Raw genomic sequence first — 23,587 nt, forward strand, 5'->3', positions numbered from 1 at the left:
ATGGAGAGATTTGGAATCTAACCTCTCCTCTGGCCTCCAATGCAGTCAATCAGATACAGATCCGTCTGATTGCCTGCTTTCCTGGCTGCTAGCGGAACCGTAAGTGACAACATACTCGTCACTTCCTTTTTCCGGGGTCACAGAGTGAGAGGAACAACATCAGTTCCTCTTTCTCTGTTCCGTGCAGCTGATGCCATCGGTCGCATCGCTCCCGGGCTCAGCGATCGGACGATAGAGCCGGGAGCAGAGGCGGTGGGTGGGACCCCCTTTTGCCACCTGCAGAAGTGATCGTGTGGCTATTTAGCCACTGAAATCACTTCTACTACGAAGGGAATCGCTGGCTGAAATATTCAATATGGGGATGATCCTCATAGGTAACCCGATATAACTACTGCAACCTGATGACGTCCATGGATGCCCTACGGGTGGGAAGAAGTTAAACCCAAGAGCAAAAATGTAATATTGCACCTACTAGTCCTCAGGTGCAGAGGCTGAAATACTGTAGATTTATTTTCTTGGGAATGTTTCTTTAATTTTATGGTAATTCTGCAAATAACACTTTTCCTGTCCTAGGGTAGTAAACTCATGTTCATGGTTTCCAACCTAGGTTGCTCTCCTGATTAAAAGTACAAGCAAGTCTTTCTCTCTTCACCTGCATTACTTGGCAGTCATTTGTAATTTATAAAAAATAGCTTGGAAAGAATATAACACTATGCTTTTGGTTCAATTCATAGACAGTGACAAGGACACTGAATTTCTTACAAGATCAGCAGGTATTATTTTCTGTACTTTCTAACAATGTTCATACCCTGAAAACTGAGAAATGAAAACTGATACAACCACCACATCTAGGGACTGGTAAGCTGCAATATATGATGTTTTTTTTTGTTTTTAGCTAATAGCTAAAACAACGTTCCTATATGTGTTTCATTTGTGTATTTAGCCATTTTCTGCAGTTTGGCTTTAAAGTAATACTAAGATCTGGTTTTAAAAAAAAAAATCTATTCAAATATGTATTTTAACCCTGAATAGTATCTTCAATTGCTCTCAGTCTCATTAAATCTCCTAATTACATTTTTTTTTTTTTGCTGCTGTTTCGACTTTTACCGAGAGGGATGACTATTTTCAATGAATGAAACCTAGCCACCCTCTCTTACTCACTCCAGAGATGGACTAAGGACTATGGGATTTGTAGTGTACACATGACTGTAACTAGCATACACTGAAACTATTTAATGAAAAATAAATTACAGGGCCATTACAGTGTTACTAAAACCACAACAGTAAAATAAGTCTGTATATGCAGTAAATCATACTTGTTATACTCACTGTTGAACCTAAGGGGTAATCCTGCGCATTGTGTAAAAAGGTTGATCCTCCCATTCTTCCACAGACCACAATCCATCCCTCATAGAACAGAGCCTTGGGGGGCACCCTGCACATACTCAGTTTAGTGTGTATTGCTAGAAAGTTTTTTTTCCCCTTGGGTTTGTGCCCGTGATCAGCACAGAGCCAACCAACACAGTCCAGACAAAGGGTCAGGGATCATGCAGCCTCATAGGACAATCAGAGGAGAAAGAAAACTCCCCCTACAAGCTTTAACCAGTGCTTGGCTGGGCACTGATAGAAGTCACAAGATTGCTATATACTGTTGATGAGAAAAGGTATTTAGCAAAATAAAAATAATTTAAATAATTGCATTTCCATGTTCTGTGTCCTGTAGAAGACCAGATATAGTGAATGCAGGGTCCAGGGTTTAGTAACACTTGAAGTAGTTGTTGTGCATTTAAATATTTTTGGCTAAAAAACATATTGTTTGTTGTCACTTTAAGGTTACGTTTTGCCAAATCAGAAAAATATTATATCACAATTTCTCTGATAAACTGATTAGCAGCTGGATTCACTGACCAGCTCCCCATAAAAAGCCTATGGCTTTCAAAACATAGCTGTAATATTAAACTCAAACACCTAAACAATGCAAATCATGCCTCTCAAAGTGGAAGTAAGCCCATCCATTTAACAGTTACAGGGGTCCCTGACGACATCATACTGTGACGAAACCGGTAGGGGAACCGGCGCGACTTGAGACATTCTCGGTGCTTACTCTGGCTGAAGTCGGACTCTCCCGTCCATGCACACACCTACCGCACAAGTGGATCTCGTTACAGGACCTATGCTGTGCTGGATTATTTCAGTTTAAACTGTGAGTAGTTACGTTTTATTTCAATAAAATTGTTCTAAACTACTACACCATGAGAGGTTATCTTTTCATTGCTGCACATGCATCTGTTTGACGGTGAATATCTTTGTTGATGAGACCTACAAGAGGACAAACCCAAAGGTGTACACAGACCAATCTTCCAGGATTGTGATTGTGCCTAGTAATGGTGGATTCCATTGATCTGTTGTAGATCTCTGTGATAAGGATCTATGCCTTCCGGTAAGCTGCTGTCTAACCGGGTGTTGGTGAAGGCTCCTCTGAAGTGTTTCTCATCTGCTATAATTTACCACACAGGATTTCATATTTGTGGGGCTGATCACTGGTGACTGTCTCTCCATTTATGCTCCAGTTTGACTCTTCCTACATATTTATATGATTTAAGTGTACTATATCATGGACTTTTGGTCTTCATGAGTTTATTTTATATACATTTGGATTTTTTAATTTTAGCGCTGCACATTTCTTTTCTTTTAACCATAGATAATAGAGGGAAAAAAATGTGAAATGTGAAAAAGAAACACATGAATTGGTGACATGTGAACGTATATACAGATTACAATGCATTCTGTACTTAACCTGTTACTCCTTACTTTTAAAGCTTTGCATTCTTCACTAAGGCATAATAAATAGCTGTTCAGCATCACATACAGTGCTAACCACAGGAAGTAACAATTTCACTATAGTTGAAATATACCACAATATATATTTAAAATTCCACATTATAGTCATTCTTTTACAAAAGTTTAAACACTAAAGCACTCTAAAATGCTCACTTTAACCATAAGTTCATACGTTCACTATAGATCACTGCTTGGTATTGTACTGAAATAAGAAGTTATTATGTAAAATTAACACACAGTGCCAGTCAAATTATACATTCCTTTTTAAGCCTTCACATAAATCATCCTTTTAGATAAAATTTTACTTGAGGAATCAATTGTTGCCAGGACAAAGTAATCATTTTCAGCTACTTACCCTCTGACAGCATGAATGAGTCTCAATGATGGATAGGCAGTTCGTACTCTTAGTTTGTTTTTAAGGATTAGTGCATTAACCCATTCAACATGTTTCTCTCCACCTTTAACCATGAAGGCTGGAATCCACAAGACACTGTCATTAAGCATGGAGAGTCTATGTACAAACTTCTGCCGGTCACTCTCATTACGAAAGCCTCCAAATGCTCTTTGTACCACCGAGGGGTTCATGGTAATAAAATCTGATTTGGTTCCAACGTCAGATGCAAATTCAACCACAGGAGCCAAGTTGCACCTAAAATATCAAAATAAATATGTTTAGAGTGGTTCTGTGTCATTATTTAAAAAAAAAGTCCAACCTAAAACAAAGCTAAACTTCAAACAGCTAAATACACATGTGACATTTATATAATGGAGCTGTTTTACCTGCCTCTGCTGCAGTTCACTTATATATATATATATATATACAGATCTACTCCCTACCTCCAGTCTGTGACTGGACAGTAGAGAAGATGTAGAAGACTGATGAGCTCATCCCTCTGTCACATCCTATAAATATATGCTACCTGCACTGCAGCAAAGATGATTGGCTCCTTATGCTGCTTCTCCCTCCCCCAGTCTGAACTCTGCTGCACAGGGACTGCAAAGGTCTGATACAAAGCTATGGTTCAAAAGCTATTCTAATGCGCTCGAGCGATAAGCTTGGAGGTGTATAGTGTTAATCTCCTTCATCTGCACCAGCTGCCTTGCTGTCCCCCTCAGGACAATGGGTATCCTTAGGACTGTAAAACAATAGCAAGAGAGGGGCGTGCCAACCTACTGCATTACCACAATACATTTTTATTTAAATTTAAAAGCAACAATTGTTTTACTCGCATACACATGGCATATATGAGCATATCATTGCATAGCAATTGAGATCAATCGCCTTCAGGTCTGCTTTGGTCAACCCGCGCTGTGGAAAGACCAGGCGACATCTGTGATGGCTGGCTCATTTCAAGGGAAGAGGACCCTCTTCTTCAGAGCCAAAGTAGCGCACCCATCTCTCTTTTGTTGTACAAAACTATGGTTACCAGATTTTCAAAATGAAATCTGGAGACAGCTTACTGACCATGCCCACCTTTAACTATGCCCACAAACCACACCCTCATTTGTATCCACACCACAATATCCCCACATACTTTTGGAACAAGAGGCTGGCATTTAGGGTATAAAGACAAAATACCTTGGGCACCATGAGAATTATCTTGTGTGCATGTCATTGCTAATAAGACTAATTTGCTGTAACAGTGGGTGGGGCTTAAAAGTGTTGTGGAAATGAATTTAGTTTGGAGCATAGAAATTTGCTCGGTGAGCTGAAAACTTTGCTTCGCTGAAAATCGCACTTGTGGATATTAATACGTGCCAAGCGCCATTAATCCCTTGTACTGAAAAGTACATTGTACAGCTCTTTTGTATAAAGTTATCCTAGTGCGCTCGCAGTATCACCGTCGATGTCCATAGTAGCAGTCCTGCTTAAGGCAGCACTCCTGTTTATTTTATAGTCAGATAACAAAAGGGGTTTACAGGGGTGGTGGCGTCAACGCAACCAGTCACAGACATTTATACTTCTTTCAAAAGTACAATAGGAAAGGGGAGTGTATGTTTATGGAGAAACATGGTCGAGTGCATGAGACTCACACTGTCAAGTGAAAGCGAAACAAAGCACTATTACTAAACATGGCTGCCAAACACTATCATAGATTCTCATGGACTCGGCCACGCTAATTCACAAGCATGCACTCTCGTCATAACCTGTTAGAGTGAATCCTATATAATATAGTTAATAAAAAAACATATTTGATGGTGATCATGCTACTGTTCCAGTGAATGAGACTTTATCTGCAAAGGACAATAGCAGCAGTATTTCAATCATAAGGATCAAGCATAACAGAAAGCTACCAGCCATTAATCCTAGCAAAAGGGCAAATATTATCAAAATGATAAGAATTCCACATCACACACATGGGGTGAGGACATAAAGCAGAACTTCCCTTTTTAGGTGAAGTTCCATTTTAGGTAAAGCACAGAGTTCATGGTTCAGGATTAGGTAATGCAGAGAATTCAGGGGTAAGTAATTAGAAGGGATCAGGGGTCAGGATTAAGTAATACACAAAGTTAAGGGGTCAGGATTAGTAATACATAGAGTTCAGAGTTCATGTCAGGTGCGAGTAACCTGCACACTGTTCCCCAATTTGAGAGCCTGGCATCATCCCTTGGAACTGGACAGCATAAACATTGCAGCGTATAGACTCCAACTTGAATCACACTGCACTAGCTAGTCTTTTCATCCAATTCATATGTTAAATCTTATTTTTTATGAATACAGAGCTGCATTAATTTATGTCTTTTATATTCACCTTGAGTTAAGCGTTAAGCATACCTCCCAACTATTTGAGATGGGAATGAGGAACAACTATTAGCAAAAGTATGTAGGCACAGGACACACACCCTGCCACACCCCCTAAATGAGTATTATACAAAAAAAGACTTAAAACACTTAAAGCATGGTATACAGCACAGTGCTTGTGCTGTGTAATTTGGCCCCTTCTACCACCTAAAAAACCTGGCTGATCCTGCCAGTTCCTGCCCTTCCCCCTGTACACTGACCGTGGTCAGTGTACGGGCCTCCGTCATCAGCAGCCCTGCTCTCTGCTCTTCTGTGTCTTCCTCCCCCCTCCTCTCCCTGCCTGTCAGCTCCATGTCACGGCCCGCCCACCCCTCCTGCTGCTCAAAAAACTGTTGATATGTTATATAGTCCTGTTTGTTTCCTAAGCCTGTGTGCCTCTGTCTATGTGTTTTATAAAAAAAAAAAATTCTGTATATACCTGATTGCAGAGGGCTGCTCGGCGATCACATGACCGGCCGACTCTCTATCTCTCTCCTCCTCTCCTCCCGAGTGACGATAGTAGGTGTCAGACGGGGAGAGGAGAGAGGCAGCCAGTCATGTGATCCCCGAGCAGCACACTGAAATAAGATATATACAGCATTTTGTTTATAAAACACAGAGACAGAGACAAACAGGATTATACAAAGTCCTGCAAGTGGCTAAAAAAACACTTCAATAGTTTTATGACTACTATTCCTTTGGCTTTTGAAATTTACAAAGGCAACCATTTATAAATTGGTTAAAAGGTTTAGCATTGGGGAACCACTTTTTGAAAGCTAAAAAGTGCATTTTAAATAAAACTATATAGATCAGACTAAAATAAGGGACAAATGGGGAGAAAAGAGGGACAGAGGGACTTTTTTGTTCCAAATCAGGGACAGTCCCTCGAAATCAAGGACAGTTGGGAGCTATGTGTTAAGCTTCATGTAGGTCAGATATTAAAACAACAAATGCTAAAACAATTATGCACTTCGTAAAAGAAACAAAATAATGTATTTTCAATGCAAATAGTGCTGCTGCTCTTTCAGTGTGCAACAGAAACTGGGGTATATTGTTGCCCTGAACACATACAGAAACTCATGTGCAGTAAGTTTTCGGAGTTACAGGAGGCAGACATCTAATGAGGATTATGAGCTTCAATACCTAAAAATAAATGCAGACACAGGTAGACAGCTAGTATTAGGACTTACAGTAAACCCCCCTCCATTGTGGGGGTTACGTTCCGGACCCAGCCGCGAAAAGTGAAAATCCGCGAAATAGAAAAACCCTATTAAAATGCATTGTAGGCATGTTTTTTTTACTGTCACTGTACATGTAAAAGCATTTTAAGGTCTTTAAACACACTTTTAAAACAACAGAAACTAATTTAAACACATAAAAGATACTGAGAGACATAGCAAGAGCTATGGAAAACACAAAAATATTTCATTTTTAATGATTTATATAGTAAAATAACATTACAAAAAAAAAAAACGCAATATACCGGGACCGCAAAAACTGAACCGCGATGGAGCGGGGGTTTACTGTATTACTGAAATTGCATGTTTTGCTTTGGTCTTCCTTTAGAGAAAATCTGTGCTTTGCCTATTTAATTAAAAGAAACAGGCTTGCTTTAATCCCTGCCCCTCTCCAACATTTTGTTTTATTTTTCTGCCCTTAGCTGGGAGCTAATGGAAATATACTGTATGTGTTAGGAATGTGTCTTACTAACTATCTATGCATTACCAGGATTCCTTGGACCTCCAAGTTCACTGGGATTTCTGCTGAGAGTTCCAGAAGCCTGACTGTACTTCTAATGCAGCTCACAGAATCACTGTTAGGACTTCCAGTATCCCTGCCTGTACTTCCTTTGGCATGCACAGATTCTATGCTGGTATTTCCAAAACTGCTTCCAGAATCCCTGCCAAGACTTCCAGTATCATTGCAAGTACTTCTAATGGCATTCAAAAAATCTCTGCCAGTACATCCATTGGTGCTAGCAGAATCATTGCCAAGATTTCCAGGGTTCCCTGAAATGACACTGGGTGTGTCCTCTGACCCAAAGGAATAATTAAGCATCAGCCCTGGAAGTGGCTTGTACTGTGTCTTCTCACCAGCTGTCCCTTGTTTCAAAAGAGCAATAATATATACCCGTGCAGTTGTCTGAACATTGCTGAACTGGCCTGTCCTGACTGCTCTCTTGTTTGCCACCTACATTAAACCCTGTCTGGACTCCAATTCTCCCTTGATTGCCTCCTACCTTGACCCCTGCCTGGCCCTATTCTCTTCCTGATTCCATAGTGTAAAGTCTCCATCCATAGCCTCCTTGTCCCTCCTTGCCCCTTTGTGGGGCAATCCTAGGGGCCGTTATCTGCTGCTAGCACACAGAGCAACCTATCTCCACCATCAGGAGCTCTGGTGAAAACTGACTGATGCTTTGATTCTGTGCCTCAAGTGAGACCTCATCATCCGCTCAGGAGTGTAGTCGTAGTAATATGGTACTTCCGGGTAGGGAGGAGTATGTAATTCACTCCATCTGGCATCATTGGAGTGGATTTAAAGGCTCAAGGTTGTTTTACCCTTAATGCATTCTATGCATAAAGGTAAAAAAACTTCCTCTGTGCAGCCACCCCTAATACTTACCTGTGCCCCATCTAGATTCAGCAAATTGCACGAGAGCCTCAGCTCTCCGGGGACTGTGCCACATCATTAGCTGAGACAAAAGCAGGAGTCATTGTCTATCACATCCACTGAGCCAATCAGGAGAGAGCAGGGGCATGGCTGAGATGCAACTCTGTGCATGAAGCTTAGGTGCCCCCCATTGCAAGCTGCTTTCTCTGGGGGCACTCAGTAGCAGGGAGGGGCCAGAGGTGCCAGCAGGGGACCTGAGAAGGAGATGATCGGCGCTGATCTGTGCAAAACCACTGCACAGTGCAGGTAAGTATGACATAAATGTTATTAAAAAAAAGCCATTAACATCACTTTAATGTCACCACAAAGGGAGTCCATATTGCTTTGCAAGCTATGAAAACTGTGGCTTTCAAAAGGCCTTCCTTTGCTTGAAGCAGCTGAGTGGAGCATTGGAGAGCTAAAATAACTAGGAATATACAGCTGGGGAGGTCTAAGCTAAAGTGAGACTGTTGCCTTGTTCTATGTGAACAAAATACAGGTTTACTTTATCCTATGGAGATGATTACATGAATTGGGTTGATTGTAACTTAGATGGCATACAGTATATCCATTAACATATGCAAACTCCCCTGTAACATTCACAAACACAATGCTTTTTTATTTTTGGCCAGAAATGTATATACTAAAGCAGAGCAGTTAGCTTTTTTCACTGCAAACTTACAATAGCACTAGTAATATAAATATCCACCCCTTTGCATCATTCCTTTCATTAATATTTCAATTATGCAAATACAGTTCTTCTGACATATGTTCTGTCGACCATTTCCATTCACTTAATAAGGGTAAGTATTACAGTAGGTAATCTACTCGCTTGACTTTTAGTCATCACAATTTTTCCAACTTGTGCCATTTTGTAACTTTTAACTTAATTGAGTAATAAAATTTGAGTGCAGGAAATGAAGCATAAAAAGGCAGTTAAAACAGATTGAATCATGCAGTTTAAGTACTACAGTTAATTGATAATTTACAATGTGTTACCAAATGCATATCCTTATCACTAATTAAAATGCACAGAACATGCAAACTGCATAAGATTACAATATATATATTGTATATACACTCTAGACACATACACACAACTGTGCAAAAGTTCTGGACACTTGTGAAAAAAATACTGTAAAGTGAAGGTGCTTTCAGAAAAAAAACAATTAATAGTTTTCATTTATGAATTAATAACCTACAAAGTGAATAAAAATAGAGACCCTACATCAAATCAATATTTGTCAGTTTAACTCTTTGCTTTTAAAACATAATCAGTTCTCCTAGGTGCACATGCACAAAGTTATTTTAGAAACTTGAAAAAGTAGGTTGTTCCAAACATCTAGGACAGGGATCCTATAACTACAGCCCTCCAGCTATTGCGGAACTACACATCCCATTGTAAAACTCTGAGATTCACAGCCAGGGCTAGGCATGATGGGAATTGTAGTTCCTGAACAACTGGAGGGCCATAGTTTAAAGACCCCTGATCTAGGAGAACTAACTACTGGATTTAGGCTGTCTCAGTTATTTCCATCCCTTAAAGTAGGACTATAGGCAAACCTCTTTTTTTATTTTGGATAGAGCTAGGGAGGGTTATAACCCCTGTCAGATTTATTTATTTTTGCTATGTGTCCCATTGTGGGGATTTTCCTTCCCTTCCTGTCCTATAGCCAAACAGAAAGTGAGAGGAAATCCCTGCCAATAAAGGGAATCCTTGGGGACCCCCAGGCCACAAGAACTAGTGTCCCTATTGGAAGATTTCACCTCTATTCCTTTTTGGGGGACAACCCAAAATGTGTTTATTTTACTTTCACTTTCAATGATAGTGGTAAACAACACAAATAGAGAGGATGAACGGGAGCACAAACAGCAATAAAAACTGACATGCATTCTAATCCATTTTCACTATCTAAAACCAAAAAAAAGTTTTGATTCTAGCTATGCTTTAACGTAATCTTTTTAGGGTTGGGAGGGGGGTTATTGTACTGCTACAGAATTAATTTGGAACTAACCAGTAGTTTCCCTGCATGATGGTAAGAATCTGCCTGTACTTTATAGTGTTAAGGAAACAAATAATTCTGTCCAAACCCTTAACTTCATACATGGAAATGCAGCCCCAAACCTACAAAGAACATCCACAATGCTTCACCGTTGCTGGCGGACACTCATCCTTATACTAATATTTCAAATTTGAACTCAGTTCCGAGCACCTGATGCCATTTTCCTGCTCATCGGTTTTTATGTTCTTGTGTAAATCAACAAGTATGGATTTTTAGCCTCACTCCTTCCAAGAAGACCACTTCTTACAAAATTTCTCTGAGCAGCTTTTGGAGGCTTCATGTAAACCCACTGGTTTCCTCCATGTATGTGCCGATGGTGCTACTAGACATCTTCCAATTGTAAAGGAAGTCAGTACAATGTTTCTTTTTGCAGCACTGTCTTCTTAACTAGCAGTTTGAGATAGAGACAGATTTATTTATTTATAATAAAAAGATACACTTCAAAGAAGTTGACTTGGCCAAAAACTGTGTTTTCCGTACTGAATACACACCTATATAGATACGGCATATACATATGTATACACACACACACGCAAAAGAAGAGGAAGATCTGATGGTAAGGGTGAAGTATACACACACATTCCTTAGGGTACCTTTTGTGATCTGTAAGTAAATTCTGCATATTTGGGTCAGGTTGATCTTACATTGTGCATCTGACTTTACACCTTTACTGTCCTGGCACTCCTATACATTGCCTAATTAATTAAACAAACATTCTGGAATGTAGCATTGGCTTCATAGAAGTTGTCACAATATTATAATGTTTATTGATTGCTAGGCCTCATTTAAAAACGGGATTTTATAAAGTCTACAAATTCATGCAAGTCACTAGGTACCCAAAATATGCAAACTGGAAAATGGAAATTATGCTAGGCATTTTAATAATAATCTCTGAAAAACTGGTTTGCCCACGGAAAAAATCAGTGAGCAAATTTCAGACTGTTATTCTGACTAGGGATGAGCAAGGTGATTATGGCAGAATTGATTTTGCGTTTTTTGGGTCTGTAGTTTTTCTTTTCTATGATAAAAAAAAAAATCCTAAAAATGATGAGGCTAATCAGGGACATTTTTTGGCACAAAAGCAGGTCCAGGATTAACAGGATCTTCTGTAACCTCATGAGCCAATAAAGATAGTCTTACAAACCACCCTAATTGTGTCTTCCCCATTGACTCTGACCATTGACTTTGAAAATTTTCAAAAAAGGTTTAGGAAAATATACACTCACAACTTTGTGTCCACAGCAATATTACATTGTTCCTCTAAGTAATATTATGCCTGCTTCATTAAGCATTAATACATATATTGTATGGAAGTTCATTACTCTGTGTGATCTCTTTTTATATATGCTTATGATACTGCAAACATTTGTTTTCCTATTTATTTTGTTCCTCTTAAAAAAAAATCTCAAGAAAAAAAAGCTCCCAACTTAGATCATCCCTATTCAGATCCCATCTAAACTGGTTTCTTGACAGGAACCCCTACATATTTTTTGCTGGAATTGTGGAATGAATGCAAGTTATCATGCACCGTTATCATTCTGAAGCAAAGTGTTTTATTTTAAAACGATATTGAACAGGGCTATTCTTAAAGTGGTTTTGTTTTAATATATATTATTACTTGCAATTCAGGGTGCTTCAATACTTTAGCTTGTGCAGTGCATGCTGGGCTGACTTATGAGAAAGTCCAGCACTAGCTCTGCATATGCTGGTTGATCCTCTGGAGTTAGATTAATGAGATGTCACTGTATCCACTTGGAGCGAAGGAGGGGGTAATATCACTTTTTTGAGTCATATAGCTCTGGGTGAGCTGTCTGCCCTCCTGCAGTAGCTCATAAACTCACCACAGGCTGGAAGCAAATATTTCAAATGTTTGCATATTTAAAATATTTAAACATTTACATAACAATACATAAATAACGCATTGAAAAACATGATATATTCTGTCTATGGGCTCGTTTACACTATCTGCAGAAACCTGCATTTTTCTGCACAAGATAACTGCAGGTCTCTGCCAGACACACAGAAAACAATAGTTTTTTGTGCCTGGTTCACACCAAAACAGAGGTAGGATGTCCGGTGCGGAGCTGTGTGGGATTATGCAGAATGTCTCCTCACAGCTGCTCCTTGGAAAGCAGACAAAACTGACAGCACTGCTCAGCATTGATCTTGTATGACAGGCAGTGAGGGGAGAAAGCAGAGCAGTGCTCTTTGTCTAAACTGCCTTCCACCTTTCCCTGCATGCTGGCTGGGATCATGCTGCCGCTTAGGTAGGTCTGTGGTGGTGGAAGGGGGATGTCACTGGGCACTAATGGTGGGGAACAAATGAGGGGGAAATTTATGGTGGGGGACAGGTGAAAGGGACACTGATGAAGGAGGACAGATGAGGGGGACACTAATGGTGGGAGGCAGATGAGAGGGACACTGATGGTGGGGGACATCTGAGGGGGAAATTGATGGTCGGAGACAGATGAGGGGCACATTGATGGCAGGGGACAGATGAGGGGCACATTGATGGCAGGAGACAGATAAGGGGAACATTGATGGTGGGAGACAATTGAGGAGAAAACTGATGGCAGGGTCTCTGATGAGGTTTTTCTGATGAGGGGGAAACTAATGATGGATCTCTGATTAGGAGTTTCTGATGTGATGGGGTCATTAATGAGGTGGTATCTCATGAGGGAGTCTATGATGAGCGGGTCCCTGATAAGAAGTCTATGATGAGTAGTCTTTGATGTGGGGATCACTGATGAGGGGGGCACTGATGAGGGGGTGATGACACAGGATGGGATGCCAGTCTGCCCATAGAAAAAAAAAACGTGCATGCAGACTGATGTCAATGTGCATTGAAACTACCGGAAACACGCCTAAAAACTGATGTAAACTCATGTCTCTGCAAGTGAAATCTGCTAGTTATTTCCATCAATTTTTCTGCACGTATGGTGTGAAGAAGGCTTTAATGAGAAATCCTGCATAAACATATTAAAAATTCTAGCATATTCTAGAAGACCTGTGAAATTATATATCCGAATGAGAAGACTGCATAAAAGACATCCTGTTTTAATACAGAAAAATATTAGCATGAAATCACTTTTTAGTTAAATTTTATTACAGTTTATGTTTTTAAACTGAAGCTTTATATCTGTTTCATTACTATTACAAATAAACATTTTAACATTTAATATACAGTTAGGTTCATATATATTTGGATACAGGCACAATTTTATTTTTTTTCAGGTGTTCACCAAAACATATTCAATCTTTAGTTATTTAATGAACATGGGCTTAAATTGCACACTCTCTGGATTAATTTGAGAGTATGTACATCCAAATTGGAGGAAGGGCTTAGGAATTACATCTCTTAAGAATAGCCACCCCCACCCCCATTTTCAAGGGACCAAAAGTAATTGGACAATTTCATTGCCAGGTGTGGGCTACTCCTTTGTTATTTCTTCATCAATTAAAATGTAATAGGGTCTGGAGTTGATTCTAAGTGTGGCATTTGCATTTGGAACATAAAAAGGCCTGGACGTCCATGGAAGACAATAGTGGTGGGTGATCGCAGGATTCTCTCTATGGTAAAGAAAAACTCATTCACAACATCCAGACAAGTGAAGGACACTCTCTGGGAGGTGGACAAATCATTGTCAAAGTCTACAATCAAGAGGAGACTTCACAAGAGCAAATACAGAGGGTTCATGAGGTGCAAACCATTCATAAGCCTAAGAATAGAAAAGCCAAATCAGACTTTGCCAAAAAAAAAAGTCTAAAAAAGCCAGACCAGTTCTGAAAAAGTATTCTTTGGACGAATGAAACTAAGATTAATCTGTACCAAAATGTTTGGAAGGAAAGAGTGTGGCGAAGACTTGGAACAGCTCATGATCCAAAGCACACTACCTCATCTGTAAAACGGTGGAGGCAGTGTGATGGCATGGGCATGCATGGCTTCCAGTGGCACTGGGTCATTGGTGTTAATTGATGATGTGACAGAAGCAGCCAGATTAATTCTGCAGTGTTTAGAAAAGGGCTTTTCAACTAGGGTTCCTCCTGAGGTTAGTAGGGGTTCCATGAGCAATGCCTCTCAGATAAGTTTCCAATGACACCATTGTTCCTTTTAGCTATCTGTAAGGGGGTAGTTCTTCCCAATGATTACCAGAGTAAGGAGCATTCTTCCCACTGACTGTCACACTAACGTGTCATGAGTTGTAGATTTAGTTAGAGATATACTGTGAGCTCAGATTCAGACAAATATGGCAAAGTTGATTGGATGGCGCTTCACAGTACAGATGAACAGCGATCTAAAACACACTGCAAAAGCAACCCAGGAGCTTTTGAAAGAAAGGAAGTAAAATATTCTGCAATAGCCGAGTCAATCACCTGATCTCAACTAAATTGAGCATGCTTTTTACTTGCTAAAGGCAAAACTAAAGGCAGAAAGACCCAAAAACAAAGAACAACTGAAGACAGCTGCAGTTAGAGCCTGGCAAAGCATCAGAAAGGAGGAAACCCAGTCTTTAGTAATTTCCATGGCTTCCAGACTTCTGGCAGTCATTGCCAGTAAAGGATTCTCAACAAAATATTAAAATTGAACATTTTATTTATGATTATATTCATTTGTCCAATTACATTTGAGCCCCTAAAAATGGGGGGACTGTGTATAAAAATGGCTGCAGGCCCTAAAATTTGTACTTGATATTTATGTTCAACCCCTTGAATTAAAGCTGATAGTCTGCACTTCAAATTCATTTGGTTTGTTTCATTTTATTCTGGTGGCATACAGAGTCAAAAGTATGAAAATTGTGCCTGCGTCCAAATATATATGGACCTAACTGTACAACAACAAATTTGAGACTTTCTATATTCTTTGACTGAAACATAGGTTTCTGCTGTATGCAGGAAGGGGTAAGGGAAATTAACGAGTCACTGCTATATCTTTTTCACTTGTATGTGTAAATCTGAGCATTAGCTACTGAGACCTGCAAACAAATGTTTGGGAAAACATGCAAAAAGGAGTCTAAAATTACATCTGTAGGTAGAAAGGAGAATACAAAATCACAATATACAACATTTCAAATTGATCTAACTAAAAAAAAAAAAAAAAAAATGTTATTATTTTTATAGGGGGACAATAATAAAACATATATACAAAACCAACTTACATTCTTTATAACAAATCAAAGATAGGGTTAAACAGCAAGCAGACTAAAATTCTTTGATCTATGGTTTTAGTTGTCTTTTGCATCTGCTTTGGAAATACAGCAGAAAATGTGTACTTGTTTGTTCATTAAAAATGTAATTTAAAAAATGTTTACTGGTAACCTTGGGCAACGTGTGCTACCCTGTCAATAATAATAGACTCTGAAATGTATCTAGATCACATGTTCTTGCCCAGTGTGATGAGCGTCCCCAGAGTTTATTCCACTGAATTCGGGAGGTACTTCTGTATCCTATAGTAAATTCATCACAACAATTTGGAGTTTTTTCAAATAATAAGCATCCCTAGATCTAAAATTCTGCCAGCGGGTCTCTCTACTGTACCTCATTATTGTATTGTATGTTTTGTTATACATTGTGTGCTTGTCACAGCAAACTTTGCATGTTTATGTATTGTATATATTTCTTCTTTTTTGAGCATCAGGGAAAATGATGGTGCTGTATAATTTAGTAATGATAAAAATCAAAATCAAATCTAAAATGAATAGCAGTAAGTATTTAAAAACAAATGTTTGAAAAGCATTCACATATATTACTGTACAATTACAGTACAGTGATCTGATGGATAAATGTAAATGTCAAGAGGTATCAGACTTATTTACAAACAACCTATCACACAGCAGGGATAGTATCTCACAAAAGTGAGTACACCCCTCACATTTTTGTAAACAATTATTATATCTTTTCATGTGACAACACTGAAGAAATTATATTTTGCTACAACGTAAAATAGTGAGTGTACAGCTTGTATAACAGTGTAAATTTGCTGTCCCCTCAAAATAACTCAACACACACCCATTAATGTCTAAACCACTGTCAACAAAAGTGAGCACACCCCTAAGTGAAAATGTCCAAATTGGGCCCAATTATGCATTTTCCCTCCCCGGTGTCATGTGACGTGCTAATGTTACAAGGTCTTAGGTGTGAATGGGGAGCAGGTGTGTTAAATTTGGTGCTATCACTCTCACTCTCTCATACTGGTCACTGGAAGTTTAACATGGCACCTCATGGCAAAGAACTCTCGGAGGATCTGAAAAAAAGAATTGCTGCTCTACATAAAGCTGGCCTAGGCCAGGTATCTTACAACTTCGGCCCTCCAGCTGTTGCGGAACTACACATCCCATGAGGCATTGTAAAACTCTGATATTCACAGACATGACTAGGCATGATGGGAATTGTAGTTCCTGAACAACTGGAGGGCCAAAGTTTGAAGACCATTGGCCTAGGCTATAAGAAGATTGCTAAGATTCTAAAACTGAGCTGCAGCTCGGTGGCCAAGACCATACAGCGGTTTAACAGGACAGGTTTCACTCAGAACAGACCTCGCCATGGTCAACCAAAGAAGTTGAGTGCATGTGCTCAGCGTCATATGCAGAGGTTGTCTTTGGGAAATAAATGTATGAGTGCTGCCAGCATTGCTGCAGAGGTTGGAGGGGTGGGGGGTCAGCCTGTAAGTGCTCAGACCATACACCGCAAACTGCATCAAATTGGTCTGCATGGCTGTCATCCCAGAAGGAAGCCTCTTCTAAAGATGATGCACAAAAAAGCCCGCAAACAGTTTGCTGAAAAAAAGCAGACTAAGGACATGGATTCTTGGAACCATGTCCTGTGGTCAGATGGTGTCAAGGGTGTATGACGGCAACCAGGTTAGGAGTACAAAGACAAGTGTTTCTTGCCTACAGTCAAGCATTGTGGTGGGAGTGTCATGGCCTGGGGCTGCATGAGTATTGCCGGCACTGAGGAGCTACAGTTCATTGGGGGAACCATGAATACCAACATGTACTGTGACATACTGAAGCAGAGCATGATCCACTCCCTTCAGAGACTGGCCTGCAGGGCAGTATTCCAACATGATAATGACCCCAAACATACCTCCAAGACAATCACTGCCTTGCTAAAGAAGCTGAGGGTAAACGTGATGGACTGCCCAAGCATGTCTCCAGACCTAAACCTTATTGAGCATCTGTGGGGCATCTTCAAACGGAAGGTGGAGGAGCGCAAGGTCTATCACATTCACGGTGCACACAACTTCACAGGTCGCCCCCGAAGTCGTGCCGCTTCAGTGTGAACCGGCACTCAGTGTTGTCACATGAAAAGATATAGATAAAAATATTTAAAAAATGTGAGGGGTGTACTCACTTATATATCAAAATTAGTTCTCATAATAGATTGGAAAATATAATAATATGGTGAGCAGTGGGAGAAGGACATCCTTACACTAGTGGGGATTGGGAAGCATTCACTGTTACCCCAGATGTTCAGGGAACCCTTTAGTACCTCTGGTGGAAAATGCAGGTTTCCACAGGACTCTGGTTAAGAAAAATTTGTTTAGGCTATGCTTGATACATCATACTATACTATGAAAAGTGGTCAATTATGAATAATTTAGCACACAAAAATCTGCTATGCAATGCTAAAGTCACGTGTGACCAACATAGAGGTGAATAACATAATACACTGTCTTAAACATATGTATAAAAATAGATATAAAACACCAAGAAAATTAGAAAGCTCAAAGGTTATGAAGTTAAGAACCTCAATTAATCAGATTCTGTATCTCAGCTTCACCCACATTTTATAATATTCAACTACCACACAATCAGTGATATGGACATGTAAGGCAGGTAATTGGTTTTCAAGGTTTGCAAGGATTAAAAGATATTAGGAAGAAGACGCTAAAGTCAACTAAAAATAACTATTACATAAAAAGCATCAATGCACATTATAGTGGAGGGAATTTACATAACTCCAACGCTATACTGAAAGTGGATTGAAATATTTTACTGCAGAATATTTTGTTTCATGTTTTAATCCTTTCCAAAATAACCTGACCTAATTCAACTTACTTAGCTTGTCAACTACTAGTTAATGCCGTCACCCTGAATTATGTCACAAGCGGTGATAATCTACATTTCCAGGGAAAGTGACAATTCACTCTGACACAAAGACTGTAGCTCTGACTTCTTAATATCGCTGTCAAGGAAGAACAGAGGCAAATATTAATTTTACTTAATATTTGGTCGTTTAGGGAGCCATGACTATTGGTGCATTTGGTGAGTCAAAAGATGTATTTTTACATTCCACAATCAAATACAGTTTTCAATAGTAGACTTTTAAAGGAGATTGTTCAAAAGGAAAAGAAAAGGAAAACAAGATATAGATAGCCTTTGAATTAGCTCTTGACTCAAATGGCGCTTACAGATAAAGGTAACACAGTGCATACGGAAAGTATTCACAGCGCTTCACTTTTTTCACATTATGTTATATACAGCCTTATTCCATAATGGATTAAATTAATTATTTTCCTCAAAATTCTACACACAATACCCCATATTAAAAACATGAAAGAAGTTTGTTTGAAATATTTGCAAATTTATTAAAAATAAAAAAAAATAAAAAATCCCATATACTGTACATAAGTATTTACAGCATTTTGCTCAATACTTTATTGAAGCACTTTTGGCACCAATTACAGCCTCAAGTATTTTTGAGTATGATGCTACAAGCTTGGCACACCTATTTTGGGCAGTTTCTCCCATTCTTTTCCATCTCTTCCTTGCAAGACCTCTCAAGCTCTATCAGGTTGGATGGGGAGGGCCAGTGCACATTCACTTTCAGATCTCTCCAGAGATGTTTAATCGGGTTAAAGTCTGGGCTCTGGCTGAGCCACTCAAGGACATTCACAGAGTTGTCCCGTAGCCACTCCTTTGCTATCATGGCTGTGTCTATAGGGTCCTTGTCCTGTTGGAAGATAAACCTTCCCCCTAGTCTGAGATCCAGAGTGCTCTGGAGCAGGTTTTCATCAAGGATGTCTCTCTGTACATTGCTGCATTTATTTTTCCCTTGATCCTGACTAGTCTCCCAGTTCCTGCCACTGAAAAAACATCCCCACAGCATGATGCTGCCACCACCATGCTTTATTGTAGGAAAGGTATTGGCCACGTGATGAGCGGTCCCTGGTTTCCTCCAGATATGACGCTTGCCATTCAGGCCAAAGAGTTCAATCTTTGTTTCATCAAACCAGATAATTTTGTTTCTCATGGTCTGAGAGTCCTTCAGGTGCCTTTTGGCAAACTCTACGCGGGCTGTCATGTGCCTTTTACTAAGTGGCTTCCGTCTGGCCACTCTACCATACAGGCCTGATTAGTGGAGTGCTGCACAGATGGTTGTTCTACAGGAACGTTCTCCTCTCTCCACAGAAAAATGCTGGAGCTTTGTCAGAGTGACTATTGGGTTCTTGGTCATCTCCATGACTAAGGACCTTCTCCACTGATTGTTCAGTTTGGCCACGCGGCTTGCTCTAGGAAGAGTCCTGGTGGTTTCAAACTTCTTCCATTTATGGATGATGCAGGCCACTGTGTTCATTGGGACCTTCAATGTTGCAGAATTTTTTCTGTACCCTTCCCCAGATCTGTGCCTCTATACAATCCTGTCTTGGAGGTCTACAGACAATTCCTTGGACTTCATGGCTTGGTTTGTACTCTGACATGAACTAATAACTATGGGACCCTATATAGACAGGTGTGTTCGCTTTTCCAAATCATGTCCAATCAACTGAATTTACCACAGGTGGACTCCAATCAAGTTGTAGAAACATCTCAAGGATGATCAGTGGAAACAGGATGCATCTGAGCTCAATTTTGAGTGTTATGGAAAAGGTTGTGAATACTCATGTATATGTGATTTTTTTGTTTTTTAATTTTAATACATTTTCAAAGATTTCAAACAAACTTTTTTCACGTTGTCATTATGGGGTATTGTTTGTAGAAGTTTATGGAAAATAATGAATTTTATCCATGCTGGAATAAAGCTGTAACATAATAACACAAAATGTGGAAAACATGAAGCGCTGTGAATACTTTTTAAACAAATGACACATAAAATTGACATGCTAGATATATTTTCTATGTTTAAAGTTAGCCATTTCCTGACCGCTGTCAGTATAATCACTGCGGCGGTCAGCCCCTCCTGGGCAAAGTGACGTAGGGGTACCTCACTCGCCCACGAGCCTCAAGGGGGCGAGCGCGCGCCCACCCCTGCTCGTTCATAAATCTTTTCCGTAGTTAGTAAACGCAATGACTTTTGCGCAAACCAATCAAAATACGCTTATTGCGATTTTTTTCACCAAATATATGTAGCAGAAAACAAATTGGCCTAAAATGTAAAAAAAAATTAGATTTTTACATTTTTTTTGGGGGGGGGGGGGGGGAAATTCATATAAAAAAATGTGAAAAACTGAATTTTTGTAAAATCTTACCTGTAAAATTCCTTTCTCTGAGTCCTCCGACAGTCGCCGCCTCCTCTAAGTCATCACTGTTGGGTATTGTCTTGCTATCCGTAAGAATAGCTAGGCATATAGACTTAGTCCAAAGACAAAAGGCATTAGCATATTCACACCCATGGGGGCTGTCCCATCCGGTCAATACCCCCCCTGCATCACCACTCCCAACTCAGTTTGGTAGCATAGCAGTAGGTAATAAGAACCCCAAAAAAGAGGGGCGGGGGCGGCGACTGTCGGAGGACTCAGAGAAAGGAATTTTACAGGTAAGATTTTACAAAAATTCAGTTTTCTCTTACGTCCTCCGACAGTCGCCGCCTCCTCTAAGTCATCACTGTTGGGATGTCCCAAAGCAGTATAGACACGAGGGGTGGGAGACGCAACCGTAGAAAAGGCAAGGCAATACCCACATCAGAGAAAGGAATCTTACATGCACCGTAAGAGAACCAACTGGGCAACAGAAAACAACAATGCTCAACAGGAGCAACAGCCCAGGAAAGCAAATGCCAACAGCCAGGGACCCAGAGAAAAATTCAAGGGTCCATCATGGCACTGCCGCACTGAGAACTTTGCGGCCAAAAGAAGCATCAGCTGATGCCAGAAAGTCTACTTTGTAGAACTTGGAAAAAGTGTGCACCGACGACCAAGTCGCCGCCTTGCACACCTGAGCCACTGAGGCTCGATGCCAATAGGCCCAGGAAGCACTCAAATACCTAGTAGAGTGCGCCTTAACAGGGAAAGGCGGAACCCGTTCCTTCAAGGCGTAAGCCTGCTCAATGGTCTGTCTGATCCATTTGGCAATAGTGGCTGCGGACGCAGCCGTGCCCTTCCGAGATCCCTCAGGAAGGACAAAGAGGGAATCTGTCTTCCGAAAGGATTCTGTAGATGACAGGTAAACCCTGATCGCCCTGACAACATCCAAGGAATGCAAGGCAATCTCCTTTGGATGTTTAGGCTTCGTACAAAGCGAAGGCAGGACAATGTCCTCATTAAGGTGAAATTCAGAGATCACCTTGGGAAGGAAGGATGGGGGTGGTCGCAAAACCACCTTATCCTTGTGAATGATCAAGTAAGGGGAGCGGCAAGACAACGCCGCCAGCTCCGACACTCTGCGAGCCGAAGTGATCGCCACTAAAAAGGCAACCTTTTTAGACAGCAGAGGCAACGATATCTCCCTGATGTTCTCAAAGGGAGCACGCTGTAACGCGGACAGAACCAAGTTCAAGTCCCATGGAGGTAAAGGCTCCTTCCTGGGAGGAGCCAGATGTCGCACACCTTGAATGAAAGTGCGCACCAAGGAATGAGACACCACAGGGCGTTGGAAAAGGACAGCCAGTGCAGACACCTGGCCCTTTATCGTGGCCAGCGCCAGGCGTTGGTCCACTCCAGACTGGAGAAAAGCCAAGATTCGCGACACCGTGTAAGAACGAGGGGAGAACCCCCTGGACTCACACCAGGTGAAATAGGCTTTCCAGGTACGGTAATAGATCTTACCAGAGGAAGATTTCCTAGCCTTGATTAGGGTAGGGATAACCTCAGGGGATAGACCCTTGTCCTTCAAGACCTGGGTCTCAACAGCCAGGCCGTTAAAGCCAGCGACTGTAAAGCAGGATGGAAGATCGGACCTTGAGACAGGAGATCTTCCCGCAGAGGCAGACGCCATGGAGGCGCCACTGCCAGGTGAACAACGTCGGCGTACCAGGACCGGCGAGGCCAGTCCGGTGCCACCAGAATCACCATGTGCGGTTCAGAGACCAATCTGCGAAGGAACCGGGATAGTAACTGAATCGGAGGAAAGGCGTACATCAGACGATACTGATGCCAAGGGGCCACCAACGCATCCGAGGTGTCCGCCAACGGGTCGCGCGTTCTTGCCACGAACCTTTCCACCTTTCGATTTAGCCGGGATGCGAACAGATCCACGTCTGGGGATCCCCACCTCGTACACAGCATCTGAAAGACCTCCGGGTGTAGGGACCATTCCCCTTGGTCCAGGGTCTGGCGGCTCAGATAGTCGGCCTGCCAATTGTCCACACCCGGAATGTGAACTGCCGAGATCGCCGGGACATGAGTCTCGGCCCAAGACAGAATGTCGGTCACCTCCCGGGCCGCTCGAGCACTCCTGGTGCCCCCCTGGTGGTTGATGTAAGCCACCGCGGTAGCATTGTCCGTCTGTACCCGGACAGGCTGGCCCTGGAGACGGTCCGACCACTGGAAGAGACAGAGTTTTATCGCTCGTAGTTCCAGCACATTTATCAGACCAAGTGCCCTGGGCAGACAGGTTGCCCAGGACTCCACCCCAGCCCGACAGGCTGGCGTCCGTGGTAACCACTGTCCACACCAACGTGCGGAAGGACTTGCCCTCCGCCACCGACGGGGACTGGATCCACCACAGAAGAGCCAATCTGGTCTGGCGACTCAAGGAGACATCCAGATCCAAGGACTGAGGTAGTCTGTCCCACCTGGCCAGGATCTCCGTCTGGAGAGCCCGCATGTGGAACTGGGCAAAAGGTATCACCTCAAAGGCCGACACCATCAACCCCAGGCCCCGCATGCAGGTCCTGAGTGACGAGGACGGATTGTCCCTGAGGGACCTGAGTTCGTCCCGTAAAGTCCGGAGCTTGTCCTCCGGCAAGAAAACTTTTGCCTGAGCAGAGTCCAGAACCATTCCCAGATAGGGAAGGCGAAGCGACGGGGACAACGCTGATTTTTGAACGTTGATGGTCCATCCGAACTCCTGGAGCGTCTGTACCGTGATGGACA

The 23,587-nt window shown here is 41.4% G+C and overlaps 1 protein-coding gene across 1 annotated transcript in view; it reads right to left on the reverse strand.

Annotated features, from left to right (window-relative positions):
* Window positions 1–23,587, reverse strand: part of ST8SIA4 (ST8 alpha-N-acetyl-neuraminide alpha-2,8-sialyltransferase 4) — a 280,666-nt gene that overhangs the window by 69,377 nt on the left and 187,702 nt on the right. The window contains exon 4 of the mRNA XM_082262070.1: window positions 3,197–3,490. Within this exon, the coding sequence (XP_082118196.1) occupies window positions 3,197–3,490 (294 nt within the window). The remainder of the gene's footprint in view (window positions 1–3,196; window positions 3,491–23,587) is intronic.

Source organism: Pelophylax lessonae (assembly GCF_965119305.1).
Source record: "Pelophylax lessonae genome assembly, chromosome: 1".
In the NCBI taxonomy this organism is placed as follows: domain Eukaryota; kingdom Metazoa; phylum Chordata; class Amphibia; order Anura; family Ranidae; genus Pelophylax; species Pelophylax lessonae.